The 15,231-nt window shown below is 33.7% G+C and overlaps 1 protein-coding gene across 1 annotated transcript in view; it reads left to right on the top strand.

The window, feature by feature from the left end:
- SHOC2 (SHOC2 leucine rich repeat scaffold protein) overlaps positions 1-15,231 on the top strand; it is a 164,232-nt gene that overhangs the window by 95,648 nt on the left and 53,353 nt on the right. Inside the window, exon 3 of the mRNA XM_051981402.1 lies at positions 10,753-10,890. Coding sequence (XP_051837362.1) covers positions 10,753-10,890 — 138 coding nt within the window. The remainder of the gene's footprint in view (positions 1-10,752; positions 10,891-15,231) is intronic.

Consider the following 15,231-nt stretch of genomic DNA (forward strand, 5'->3'; position numbering starts at 1 on the left):
TGTAACGGCAGTCTTGGATTCTATAATTTAGGAAGCTCAGTTAATTAAAACAAGAGAGTATATGCAATAGGAATATAATCTCTGTAAGGACTCCAAAGCACAATTCTGTGGCTCTTGGATCAGTTTGTGAGCCCTGCTGGAACCTAGAAGGTAATAGGAAAGCCTCACGAAGTGATTGCCTTAAGGATTAGAGTTCTCACTTTATTAGACTTCTAGCTTTCTAATATTCATGAATTCAACTATAATTGCTTTATCTCTGGCTCATAATTCCTTTTTTTGTTGTTTTTTTTTAAACTTGGTGGAGGTCAAAGAATATAAACAGTTTTCCAACAAAGCTCTCTGTAGTCATATGAAAAATGCTCTAAATTTTGTATGTATTATAGAAATGCAAATTTCAAACCATTAGATTGACTAACATGTCAGAAAAAGAAAATGACAGATATCGGAGGAAATATTGAAAAATTGAGACATTAATGCACTGGTGGAATTGTGTTCAACCATTCTGGAGAGCAGTTTGAAACTATGCCTAAATTAGCGGAAAAAAAAAAAAAACTTTGGTGACTCAGCTATACCATTGTGTACCCCAAACGATATTTTTGAACCCCAAAGATATTTTTTTTAAAAGAAAAAGGAAAAATATCTATATGTACAAAAATATTTATAGAATTTTTCTTTGTGTGTGTGCTGGCCAAAAATTGGAAATTGAAGGGATGCCCACAAATTGAGGAATAGCTGAACAAGTTGTGATGGAATACTGTCTTGTTATAAGAAATAAAAAGCACAATGTTTTCTGAAAAACTTGAAAAGTTTGCAAAGTAAAGGGAACAGTATGTAACAGTAATATTGTGTGATCAACTCTTTAAGGACAGCTGTTCTAGAGATACAATGATATAAGACAATTACGAGGAACCCTTTATGAAAAATACTGTCCTCCTCCAAGAATTAATGGAATCTGAATGTAGATTGAAGCATGCTTTTTTTTTGTTTTTTTTTTCTTGTTTTGTTTGTGTTTTCTTTCATAATATAGATAATATGAAAATGTTTTGCCTGACTATACATAATTGTTATCAAATTCCTTATCTTTTCAAGGAGAGGGGAGGGGGATTTGGAATTCAAAATTTTGAGAAAGAATGTAAAAAATTGTTTTTTATGTAATTGGAAAAAATAAAATATAAAAGTTTCTTTTTAAAGAGTTAGTGGAGTTTGGAGAAAAGAACGAATCTTCCATTTTTTGGGACCACATCTTTTTCCCTTTTAAAAACTGATTAAAAAAAAATTTTTTTTTAGATACATTATATGTCTCCTAGAATATACCATGTAAGAGATTATACTATGTAAAAGCATGCAGAACATACTTTATATCTAAATAGTATCTCACTTGTTAGCAGAACAAAATGTGTACTTTATAAATTATTATGAATAGTTTTTGAACTGTTTTGTTGATGCTTAAACTTGTCACTTTATATAGTTTTGATTGTGTGTGTTCGTATATAATTATGATTGTTCATTTAATTCTGTTTTGTTTGTTCCACATCACCTCATACAAGTCTTCTGATAATTCTTTGAATTTTTTATGTTTAACATAATTTATAGCACATTTAAATCTTATGTATTCTTTGTAATATTTTATTATAACATTGCATTGTAAAACAATCATATTACTTGCATGGCTCTTCAAAGATCATGCTTCCCCCAGGATAAGCTCATCACCTATGATCTTAGCACCATGGAGATTGATTCAGCTAGATTGTCTTTCCTCTTTGGAGGAATGAACAATAAACTCCCATTTATGAATTATGAACTAATTTTGCTCTTAACTGTTAAGATTACCATCATCAACGAAGAACCTAGATTCACAATCAAGGTAACCTTTTTAACTCTTCCCTCTCATCTCCACAGATCCAATCAAAGGTTAAGTCATGTTGTTTTTACTTTTGCAATATGTCTCCTATATACTCCATTTTCTCTTGATACTACCTCCATTTTGGGACACGTCCTCATCACCTCATGCCTGGACTATTGCAATATTCTCTTGGTTGGTCTTCCTGCTTCAAGTCATTCCCCACTCTAATATATTCTCCACTCAGCTATCAGATTGATCTTCCTTAAATATAGGTCTGACCATATCTGCACCAATTAGAATGTGATTTCCTTGTGAACAGAGACTTTTTGCTTTTTTGTATCTCCTTTGCTTAGGCACTACAGACACTATGGTGTCTGACACACAGTAGGCAATTAAAAAATGCTGATTACTGCATAAATATAAAGTGAATACATACATATACACTCATACATATATTAGTTTTTTGGGGGGAGGATACCAACATTGGGGAAAAAAAAAGGGCTTAGTTCAAGATTTGAATGAGGACTGTACAGTTACACTATGCTGGTGTGATTGACTCTCTTTTGTCATACTGAACTACAGTATAGAAGTTGGAGGAAAGAGTTTTCCTAATAAGTGAGGCTTAGAGTCAAGAGGTAGTTGGGTAGAGATACATTCCTAGATGAAAGTGGGGAGAATTGCTTTCCAGAAAAGGGGCAGAGCTGAGACAAAGAGGTAGAGCTCTGAGAACCAAAGAGAATTTGACCTTTCTCCTCTTATGTGAAAAAGAACAAAGAACATGGCGTTATCTAATGTTTGGTTTTTATTGTTACCAGAAACAGGCTAGGTGAGAGTAGCAACTCCTCAAGGATTTATGTTGATCTTACCTGCTCAGCAGTTCCTAAAAGACTGGATCCAATGTTTCTTTTTTAATTTCTTAGCACCTCTTTCAGCAACTAACAATGTTTTTGTTTGTTTGTTTGTTTGTTTTAAATTTTTATTTAATAATTACTTTATATTGACAGAATCCATGCCAGGGTAATTTTTTTTTTTTTACAACATTATCCTTTGCACTCGTTTCTGTTCCAATTTTTTTCCCCTCCCTCCCTCCACCCCCTCCCCTAGATGGTAAGCAGTCCTTTATATGTTGGATATGTTGCAGTATATCCTAGATACAATATATGTTTGCAGAGCCAAACAGTTCTCTTGTTGCATAGGGAGAATTGGATTCAGAAGGTATAAATAACCCGGGAAGAAAAACAAAAATGCAGATAGTTCACATTTGTTTCCCAGTGTTCTTTCTTTGGGTGTAGCTGCTTTTGTCTGTCATTTATCAATTGAAACTCAGTTAGGTCTCTTTGTCAAAGAAATCCACTTCCATCAAAATATGTCCTCATACAATATCGTTGTCGAAGTGTATAGTGATCTCCTGGTTCTGCTCATTTCACTTAGCATCAGTTCATGTAAGTCTCGCCAGTCCTCTCTGTATTCATCCTGCTGGTCATTTCTTATAGAACAATAATATTCCATAACATTCATATACCACAATTTACCCAGCCATTCTCCAATTGATGGGCATCCATTCATTTTCCAGTTTCTAGCCACTACAAATAGGGCTGCTACAAACATTTTGGCACATACAGGTCCCTTTCCCTTCTTTAGTATTTCTTTGGGATATAAGCCCAATAGAAACACTGCTGGATCAAAGGGTATGCACAGTTTGATAATTTTTTGGGCATAATTCCAGATTGCTCTCCAGAATGGTTGGAGTCGTTCACAACTCCACCAACAATGCATTAGTGTCCCAGTTTTCCTGCATCCCCTCCAACATTCATCATTATTTTTTCCTGTCATCTTAGCCAATCGGACAGGTGTGTAGTGGTATCTCAGAGTTGTCTTAACTTGCATTTCTCTGATCAATAATGATTTGGAACACTCTTTCATATGAGTGGTAATAGTTTCAATTTCATCCTCTGAAAATTGTCTGTTCATATCCTTTGACCATTTATCAATTGGAAAATGGTTTCTTATAAATTTGAGTCAGTTCTCTATATATTTTGGAAATGAGGCCTTTATCAGAACCTTTAACTGTGAAGATGTTTTCCCAGTTTGTTGCTTCCCTTCTAATCTTGTTTGCATTCATTTTGTTTGTACAAAGGCTTTTTAATTTGATGTAATCAAAATTTTCTATTTTGTGATCAGTAATGGTCTCTAGTTCATCTTTGGTCACAAATTTCTTTCTCCTCCACAAGTCTGAGGGATAAACTATTCTGTGTTCCTCTAATTTATTTATAATCTCGTTCTTTATGCCTAGGTCATGGACCCATTTTGATCTTATCTTGGTATATGGTGTTAAGTGTGGGTCCATGCCTAATTTCTGCTATACTAATTTCCAATTATCCCAGCAGTTTTTATCAAATAATGAATTCTTTTCCCAGAAGTTAGGGACTTTGGGTTTGTCAAACACTAGATTGCTATAGTTGACTATTCTGTCTTGTGAACCTAACCTTTTCCACTGATCCACTAATCTATTTCTTAGCCAATACCAAATGGTTTTGGTGACTGCTGCTTTATAATATAATTTTAGATCAGGTACAGCTAGGCCACCTTCATTTGATTTTTTTTTCATTAATTCCCTTGAGATTCTCGACTTTTTATTGTTCCATATGAATTTTGTTGTTATTTTTTCTAGATCATTAAAATATTTTCTTGGAAGTCTGATTGGTATAGCACTAAATAAATAGATTAGTTTAGGGAGTATTGTCATCTTTATTATGTTTTCTCAGCCGATCCAAGAGCACTTAATATTTTTCCAATTATTTAAGTCTGACTTTATTTGTGTGGAGACTTTTTTATAATTTTGCTCATATAATTCCTGACTTTCCTTTGGTAGAAAGATTCCCAAATATTTTATGGTATCAGCAGTTATTCTGAATGGAATTTCTCTTTGTATCTCTTGCTGTTGGGTTTTGTTGGTGGTGTATAAAAATGCTGAGGATTTCTGGGGATTTATTTTGTAGCCAGCTACTTTGCTAAAATTATGAATTATTTCTAATAGCTTTTTAGTAGAATCTCTGGAGTTCTCTAGGTATACCATCATATCATCTGCAAAGAGTGATAGTTTGGTTTCCTCATTGCCTACTCTAATTCCTTTAATCTCTTTCCCGACTCTTATTGCCGAGGCTAGTGTTTCTAATACAATACTGAATAATAATGGGGATAGTGGGCAACCTTGCTTCACTCCAGATCTTACTGGGAAAGGTTCCAGTTTTTCCCCATTGCATATGATGCTTACTGATGGTTTTAAATATATGCTCCTGACTATTTTAAGGAAAAGTCCATTTATTCCTATGCTCTCAAGTGTTTTTATTAGGAATGGATGTTGGATTTTATCAAATACTTTTTCTGCATCTATTGAGATGATCATATGGTTTTTGTTTGTTTGTTTATTGATATAGTCAATTATGCTAATAGTTTTCCTAATATTGAACCAGCCCTGCATTCCTGGTATAAATCCTACTTGGTCATAGTATATTATCCTGGGGATGATTTCTGTAATCTTTTTGCTAATATTTTATTTAAGATTTTAGCATCAATATTCATTAGGGAGATTGGTCTATAATTTTCTTTCTCTGTTTTCAGCCTACCTGGTTTAGGTATCAGTACCATGTCTGTGTCATAAAAGGAGTTTGGTAGGACTCCTTCAATCCCTATTTTTTCAAATAGTTTATTTGGCATTGGAGTTAATTGTTCTTTAAATGTTTGGTAGAATTCACATGTAAATCCATCTGGTCCTGGGGATTTTTTCTTAGGGAGTTGATTGATAGTTTGTTCTATTTCTTTTTCTGAGATGGGACTGTTTAGGATATTTACTTCTTCCTCTGTTAGTTTGGGCAAGCTATATTTTTGGAGGTATTTTTCTATTTCATTTAAGTTGTCGAATTTATTGGCATAAAGTTGGGCAAAGTAACTCCTAATTATTGCTCTAATTTCCTCTTCATTAGTGGCAAGTTCTCCCTTTTCATTTTTAAGACTAACAATTTGATTTTCCTCTTTCCTTTTTTTAATCAGATTTACTAAGGGTTTGTCTATTTTGTTGGTTTTTTTCATAGAACCAACTCTTAGTTTTATTAATTAATTCAATAGTTTTTTTTTTTTACTTTCAATTTTATTGATCTCTCCTTTTATTTTTAGAATTTCAAGTTTAGTGCTTGACTGGGGGTTTTTAATTTGTTCCTTTTCTAGCATTTTTAGTTGCAAACCCAATTCATTGACCTTCTCTTTCTCTATTTTATTCAAATAGGCCTCTAGAGATATGAAATTTCCCCTTATTACTGCTTTGGCTGCATCCCATGCATTTTGGTATGATGTCTCATTATTATCGTTTTCTTGGGTGAAGTTATTAATTATGTCTATGATTTGCTGTTTCACCCAATCATTCTTTAGCATGAGATTATTTAGTTTCCAATTATTTTTTGGTCTACTTCCCCCTGGTTTTTTGTTGAATGTAATTTTCATTGCATCGTGGTCTGAAAAGGATGCATTTACTATTTCTGCCTTACTGCATTTGAGTTTGAGGTTTTTATGTCCTAATATATGGTCAATTTTTGTATAGGTTCCATGAATTGCTGAAAAGAAAGTGTATTCCTTTCTGTCTCCATTACATTTTCTCCAGAGATCTATCATATCTAACTTTTCTAGCATTCTATTTACCTCTTTGACTTCTTTCTTATTTATTTTGTGGTTTGATTTATCTAATTCTGAGAGTGCAAGGTTAAGATCTCCCACTATTACAGTTTTACTGTCTATTTCTTCTTGCAGCTCTCTTAATTTCTCTTTTAAGAATTTAGATGCTACACCACTTGGTGCATATATGTTTAATATAGATAGTTCTTCATTATCCATGCTACCCTTTAGCAAGATATAGTGCCCTTCCTTATCTCTTTTAATTAGATCAATTTTTGCTTTAGCTTGATCTGAGATCAGGATGGCTACCCCTGCTTTTTTGACTTCACCTGAAGCATAGTAGATTTTGCTCCAACCTTTTACCTTTAACCTGCATGTATCTCCCCGCTTCAGGTGTGTTTCCTGTAAACAACATATTGTAGAATTCTGGCTTTTAATCCATTCTGCTAACCGCTTCCTCTTTATGGGGGAGTTTACCCCGTTCACATTTATGGTTAGAATGACCAATTCTGTATTACTTGCCATCTTGTTAACCCCGGTTTATGCTTTTCTCCCTTCTTTCCTCTTTCCCCCCTTCTCAGTATTAAGCTTGTGAGCACCACTTGCTTCTCACAGCTCTCCCTTTTTAGTATCCCTCCCCCTCCGCCTTAGAGTTCCTCCCCCTATCTTACCCCTTTCCCTCCCAGTTTCCGTATTCCCTTCCACTTAGCTTATTCCTTCCCTTTTCACTTTTCCCTTCTCACTTTTCAATGAGGTGGGAGAAGTTTCACCATAGATTGAATATGTCCTAAGATTTTTCATGTAAAGCCAATTCTGAAGGCAGGAAGATACCCACTATATTCATCCCCCTCCATTCTTTCTCTCAGATATAATAGGTTTCCTATGCCTCTTCATGAGATGTACTACCCCCACTTTACCCTTTTTCTGGTACAATGTCCTTTCCACATCAATTTCTAGAACAAGGTATACATGTATTCTTTATACATCTTTATATCAGAAATATAGTTCCCAAGATTAATCTTTATCTTTTTAGATTTCTCTTGAGTTCTATATTTGTAGATCAAACTTTTTGTTAAGTTCTGGCTTTTTCATCAGAAATAGATGAAATTCACTTACTTCGTTGAATGTCCATCTTCTTCCCTGGAAAAAGATGCTCATTCTCGCTAGGTAAGTTATTTTTGGTTGCATACCAAGTTCCTTAGCCTTTCGGAATATCATATTCCAGGCCCTTTGATCTTTTAATGTGGATGCTGCCAGATCCTGGGTGATCCTTATTGTGGCTCCTTGATACTTGAATTGGGTTTTTCTAGCCGCTTGCAATATTTTTTCCTTCGTCTGAGGGTTCTGGCATTTGGCCACTATATTCCTTGGTGTTTTGATTTTAGGATCCCTTTCAGTGGGTGATCGATGAATCCTTTCAATGTTTATTTTTTCCTCTGTTTCTATGACTTCTGGGCAGTTCTCTTTGATAATTTCCTGGAAAATAGTGTCCAGGCTCTTTTTTTCATCATGTTTTTCTGGAAGTCCAATGATTCTCAAATTGTCTCTCCTGGATCTGTTTTCCAGGTCTGTTGTCTTCCCCAGAAGGTATTTCACATTCTTTTCCATTGTTTGGTTTTTTTGGATTTGCTTGACTGATTCTTCTTGTCTCCTCGAGTCATTCAATTCCAATTGTTCAATTCTGATTTTCAGTGAAGTATTTTCTTCACTCACTTTTTAAAAATCTTTTTCTAATTGTCCCATTGAGTTCTTTTGTTCTGTGGAATTTTTTTCCATTTCGCCAATTTTGTTTTCCAGTTCACCAATCCTATTTTTCAAGGATTTTACTTATTTATCCACTCTCTCTTTAACTGACTTCTCCAGGCTCTTTTGCCAAGCCTCCCTCTCCTTTTCCCAAGCTTCCCTCTCCTTTTGCCAAGCCTCACTCTGCTTTTCCCATTTTTCTTCTAGCTCCCTTGTGAGAACCTTTTTAATTACTTCTATGAGATTCATCTGTGCTGAGGAACAGATGATCTCCTCCTTTGGGGATTCACCTGGGGACTGTCTGTTTTTAGTCTCCTCAGGATTTAGAGTCTGCTCTCTATCTGTGTAGAAGCTGTCAAGGGTTAAAGTCCTCTTCAGTTTCTTGCTCCTTCTGTCTAATAATCAAAGACAAACTAGCAAAGAAAAACAGAAAAAACTGGAGTCTTTGGAGGAGGGGCTGGGTGTGTTACCGAGCTTCCTCTACAGACTGCGGGGGGGCAGCAGGGAGGCACTAGCCCTACTGTGCTGTGCCTGCGCTCTGAGATCCCAGAGCGTGCTGAGTCACTATGGGTTGGGGGTGGGGGGGTGGGGGGGCCGAGAGACTCCCGCTGTTTGGGGTTGTATTCTTCACCCCGGTGTTTTTAGCTTCTCTGCTGGGCTGCTGACTTGCTGCTGGAGCAAAGTATCCAGTCCTGTAGGGAAGCTCTCCCCTCAGAGACGGCTGCGATCACTCCCCACTCCCTCTCCAGTCTGCTCCTGTGCTCTCACTGCCGTTGCCCGACGCCTGCGCCCGATCTAAAACCGTCCCAGCCCTCCAGTAAAGACAGACCTTTCTTGGCGAATCTCAAGGATGGCTTCTCTTGGTAACTATTTGTGGGTTTTTTTTTCAGTCAAGCAGTAATTCAGAGGCTTGTAATGAAATGGATAGTGAGAGAAAGCGTGGAGCTACACAACTGTGTGCCTCCTCTCCGCCATCTTAACCGGAAGTCTGTTTGTTTGTTTTTGCTGAGGCAATTGGGGTGAAGGGACTTGCCCACTGACACACAGCTAGGAAATGTTAAGTGTCTGAGATCAGATTTCAACTCAGGTCTTCCTGACTTCAGGCCTGGTGCTCTATCTACTGTACCACCTAGCTGCCCCTAACACATTGTTAAACACATGAAAGATGCTAAATATTTAATGAAAGAATGCTAACAATTTCATTGCATATCCATATTTTAAAATCATAGAATCACAAGTCAAAATCTGGATTTGCATCTGATTCAAAATTTATTCTCTATTTCTTTAATTTATATCATCTTTCTTATTAAACACATCATCTTTCTTATTAAAGAAGACTATACCAGCAAGAGGGACAAAGAATTAAGATCATATTCAGTCAAACAAATCAGAGACAGAGATATTCAGAACTGAATATCTGAGCAGTTGAGTCCAAGGTCACACATGTGGGAAGCAGAACCCGGTTCAGTCAATAGTTCGATCAGCTAGTTGAGATAGTGTGAAAAATGTGTTAATGATTGTCAAAATAGCTACCACAGAATGAAAAAAGATTTTTTTGGTTGGATAAAGTAGTATGTTGTAGATAAAGTGCTAACTTTGTCAGAAGAACTGGATTTAAAATTCTCTCCCTGTTACAATATAACTTTGTGCGCATATATATCTCTTCAGGCTTTGCTTTCTGCAAAATGAAGGAATTAGAGCATATGATTTTGAAAATTATTTACAGTCTCTGCATTCTATGACTCCAATAGTCTGACATTCTACATGATGAAAAGTTATATCTTGCCATTTCTGTGACTGAATGATAATGGAAGGGAAGAAAATATATCTTATCCTTTTAGACTGATGCTCTTCATTTTCATGTTACATGCAGTTCTGTGAACTACAGGGCTCTCCCAGGGTAATTATAGAACATTGGAGGATGTGCCCCTTTGTAAACATTAAATAATATTTCTTCTAAAAATGGTGAAGTGGCCCATAAATATGATAGTTTTTTAATTGCTAGAGAAATATACTATGTTTAGTTTGAGGAAATCTTCTTTTGAAAGTAATTGTGGAAAAAATACAAAGTGCTGTTGATAAAGTTAAACTAAACATCTGGTTTGGGCCAATTATTTACATTTATTATAGTGTTAAAAATATAGCAAAATCTTCATAAATAGCAAGCATTATTTTAACTTTTATCAGTTAAAATTTTTAAAGAAAAGATTCTACTTTATGTCATTTACCTTTTTTCCAGCAAGTACTTTGTGTGTATATATTTGCAGATAGTTTTCGTAATGTATTTACTTGTAGTTTAAGTGCAACATTCTGTTCCATAATACATTGTTTTTATATAAAAAATGATATACTTGATATGCCTTGAGAATTTTTAGTAACCATTTTTGTTTTTTAAAAAGAAGTACTCCTTGGGTTTACCAGCATTACCTGGATAGCTCCCCCCCCCCTTTTTTTTTTTGGTTGCAATAACACTAATATAGTATTTATTAATCAATTCACAGGTGAATTATGTAATCTCATAACCTTGGATGTAGCTCACAATCAATTGGAGCATCTTCCAAAGGAGATTGGAACCTGCACTCAAATCACCAACCTTGATTTGCAGCACAATGAACTCCTGGATCTTCCTGAAACTATAGGTATGAGTATTGAGAGAATACTGGAAAACATTTAGATTTGTAATTCAGATCTGAAATTTATGTAGGGGTGAGAATTATCTTCTTAGAAAAACAAATTTAAATGATAGAATGTTATTTCTGAATTATATTTTTAAAATTTATTAAAAATTCAGGCAGAAAGCAGATTTCTAGGAATTTTGGATTTTTTTATAATCCAATATTGGATTATAATTTATAAAATAAAAGATAAAAAATTGATTTCCTAATACTTTAAAAAATTTCCCTTTTGTATTTTCATTTAAACACTAGTGAAAACTACAAAAGGGAGTAAAATTATAAACAGATTTGTTTCTTTGATTTAGAAATTTGTACCAGCTTAAAGATAGGGTGACCTCTTTCCTTTTAATAAACATAGAACTGATGGAAGAATAAAATAGACTTTTAAGGAGCTTCAAAATGTATTTATAAATATTTAGCTAAGCTCCAGTGACTGAATTGAGCTTATCAGTAGTATTTTTGTGTATTCATTAATATGTCAATGTATGCTTTTAGACAGAGCATTCTAAACATATGGCCTTTAAAAATTTATACCATTTTTGAACCAGTGATGGCATAAACATTAATGCTATTTAACTTTTTAAAAATATACAGATGTTTTGAGTTTACATATTATTATATAATTTTATTTGAATAAATCTTTATTTTGTTTATATTTGGCCTTTATATCAGTGGCTCAGATTTAAATTCTAACATTCCTTATAAATTTCTTCATTAGGATCATTACAAACACAGAAATCCAAAAACTAAATTTGACTTCAATTAATTTAGTTAACATGAATAAGAGTTGAGTTTTAAAAAACCAAACAAATATGGGTAGATTGTATTCTTTGCTATTGTCAGGATCAACAGTATTTATTATATCACAGATCCACTGAAAAACTGAAGTATTGTGATATGCATATATAAGATTTTTGAAGGCTAATTGTGCTTTAAAAACATCTAATATGGCAAAAACTTTTCTACCTTTTAAAATTTTCATTTTTTTAAATCAATTCTTTCATGATGTTTTATCTGTTTTTCAAGTGTTTTATTTTGTTGTATTTCATAATACACAGATTATTAAATAATTGTAAGTTGGTTTTTAGAACTGCAGGTCTGAATCTATATGGATGAGATTTTTTTCTTTAATCACAATTTTTTTTTCTGCTTATGCTTCCACATGAATATCAGAATATCAGAATTTGAGTTCCATCTCAGAATAACTACTTTTTAAGAAAGAGATTGCTGTGATTGAAATTAAGGGAAATTGAGATATAAAGCTTTAAGCTTGTGCAATATTGGTAAGGATAACAGTTACTAATAAAAGGGGTCTTTAGCTCCTCAGCCAGTTAAAAGACCCTACATAAGGGCATTTTTTACAGACAAAAGGAGAAGCATTCAAAAACTAGAAGACAGCATTATAGATGGGGAAAACAGTAAGATTGGTTACAAAATCTGAAGCATCATAGACATTGGGGACAATATGATTGGCTGAAAATTGGGAATGTAGGCTAGCAAAAATCCTTCCATCTAGGAAATTCTTATTGTTTTAGTTCACCTGTAAGAATAATTATTGATGTATAGATAACATATTTCTTCTAATTGTACAAGTGATTTATAGGGAAACTGAACTTTCAGACTTAGAGTGGAAAAGTGATCTTTTGAATTCATGACCCTCTGAACTTAATTTAGAGACAAAGAAACTTGACTTAGGCAACCATACAAAATGTTGGCAGTGATACAGAATAGAATCAGTTATTCTCATTTTTTTCTTTTATCATTGAATTGCATGGGTCACCTGTCTATAAACTAATTCTATAAGATTTGTAATACAATCACTAGCAACGGTGTATATTACCATTAATTTTTCTGGGGCTTTTTAACACAGTATCTAAGACAAAGCCAAAAAGAACAAGCCAAGCCAATAAAGGCCCAGTTACCAATGGTGGTTAACAGGACATATAACCTACTAGCAAGATGAACCAAGAAGGATTTTACTAGGAGTTATCTGGGAGATGTAGCTCATTCCATCTTAAGTAGTCTTGTCACCATTTTTCCAGGTTGGTTATTGTAAGAACAAGATTTGCTAATTATAGCATAAGGTCCTCTTTGTGAGGATATCCCAGAATCATGTAATTTTTAAAATTTTAAATTTTTAAAAAAACATTTGAGTTAAAGACTCTGCCTCAATTTGGAGGGAGGAAATGGGCTCATTTTCAAGTGAGAAAAATTACTTAGAGGGCTTACCATGAACTGATTTAACAGGCAAGATTTACATATTACCAAGGTAACCCAAAAAAAACCAGCAAATAGATACATCATGAACAAAAAAGGAAAGTAACACGGTATCATTAGTATTAAATAACATCCTAGTAACCCACTACTATTATTCATTTTATCAGCCTGTTTCATTTTTAGTCCCTGATGTCCCATATAGTTATCTGGTCCCTAGAAATATCTTGTTGAACATCCTGGAATAGGGTTTATCTGAAGGGCATTCTTCCTTGAAGGTCTGCTTCTCTGGTTCCAATTCATCTGCAGAGATTTTTAAGTAATTCTAAAATTTGCCAGGAATAAAACTTAATACAATTTAGTACATATAGCCTTCTAAATTTGCTTTTCCATTAACTTGTTCATGTGGTGAAAATCAACTTAATAAGCCTGATGGTTCTTATCCTTTTAATAAAAAAGCTATAATTACATTGAATTAGGAATTCATAATTCACCTGAAATTTCAGAGAATTTCAGTTATTTTCTATCTTTATTTAAACCTTATATCTGATATAGAAACTGCCAAAAGGCTGAAGGAAGAATCTTTTAAAAAAATCTATTATGATCTAAATTGTAAAATAGATTTTCTTTCTCTTAAAATGATTATATAGATATTGCAGTTAGAAAATAATTTTGCCCTTTTCATAACACAATTTTATATGTAGAATCCTTAATCCAAATTTTAAAACATCTCATTAGAAAGATTTGGAAGCCAATTATGTACATTTATATATTCCAATCCTTAGAGAAAGCAGTCTAATTCTATTCTTTTCTCAAACTTGATTTGATTTAATTTAATTTTTAATTAAAAAAAAAAAACTTTTACATCTTTGTCTTGTTAAAAATGTTTTCTTTGTCTTAATTTCCCCATTTAGGAGGATATTAGCTCCATTTAAATACTAATGAGGGAATGGCAAACCCAAGAACCCAGTTACTTAGACTGGATCTGACTACCAATTTAGAGTGAACACAGTAAGAGCTTTCATTTCTGTGCTCTATTATAGTAACTTAGAGATATTGGAGTATTGCAGCAAAATTCATCATTTCAAAAATTAGATCTTTACTTGCCATTGTTATAGAGATGTGCTATGAAAAGAGGAAGCAGGGACATAGTTGTAACAGTATCAAGACTGATCCTCCAGGCCTGAGCCTAAGGTACAGAATGATTTGACATAGGTATAATAAAATAAAATAACTTTATTTGTATTTGATTTAAGGTAAAGATATAGTTGATATTTTGAACATCAAGACGTGTAGCAAAGTTCCATGTTATTCACAGAGTATAATCATAGGTTCAGGATTAATCATGTGGGAAACAGTTCTATTCAAAAGAGAAATAGTACAATAGGTAAGCTGAGTCAAGAAGTGTTTACCTTTGACTATGCCAAGGTCATCTCTTCAACTTTTTCCATATACAGACATCTACCTGTATTCTTTTTTAGATTACACTCTCTTTGAGCAGCTTATGGCACTTCCTACAAATGGTGGTTTACTAACTTAATGATACTTCAGACACTTCTATCCAGATTTAGAACTCAAAACAAAATCATATTGCAGTCCCGAGATTTTACCTCAAGTAAACAAATTTCACCAGTCATAGCTTAGGGCCAAATACAGTTGTTACAACTGTTCTTTCCACATCATGACTTTCCCCATCATAGTTTTGATATATCATGGTTTGGCATAAGACATTACTGTAAATGGGAATTTGGGGGTAGTTTTGCAGAAGACACAGATGACACAGAAAGGTCAACAGATCACACAAAAAAAATTTAGAAACTCAGAAATGTGTCACAAAATATAGGTACAATAGTATGTAATATCAATATATTTTATCTTTTAATGCCATAAATATAAGCAGTTTCTTTTTTAAGGTTAAAATAAAAAATTAAAGTTTGTTAGAAGAATGTGAAAGTTATTAAGTAACATACAAAGCCTAGAAATACAGAGAGATCTTAAAAAGTTTAATAGCTCAGTACCTCATAAGAGAAAAAGAAAAAAAAATTCAGGCTTCTTTTCTACTAACAATGGAAGACCCACAAATTTTTTCAT

The sequence above is a fragment of the Antechinus flavipes genome, chromosome 2, assembly GCF_016432865.1.
Source record: "Antechinus flavipes isolate AdamAnt ecotype Samford, QLD, Australia chromosome 2, AdamAnt_v2, whole genome shotgun sequence".
Taxonomy (NCBI): Eukaryota; Metazoa; Chordata; class Mammalia; order Dasyuromorphia; family Dasyuridae; genus Antechinus; species Antechinus flavipes.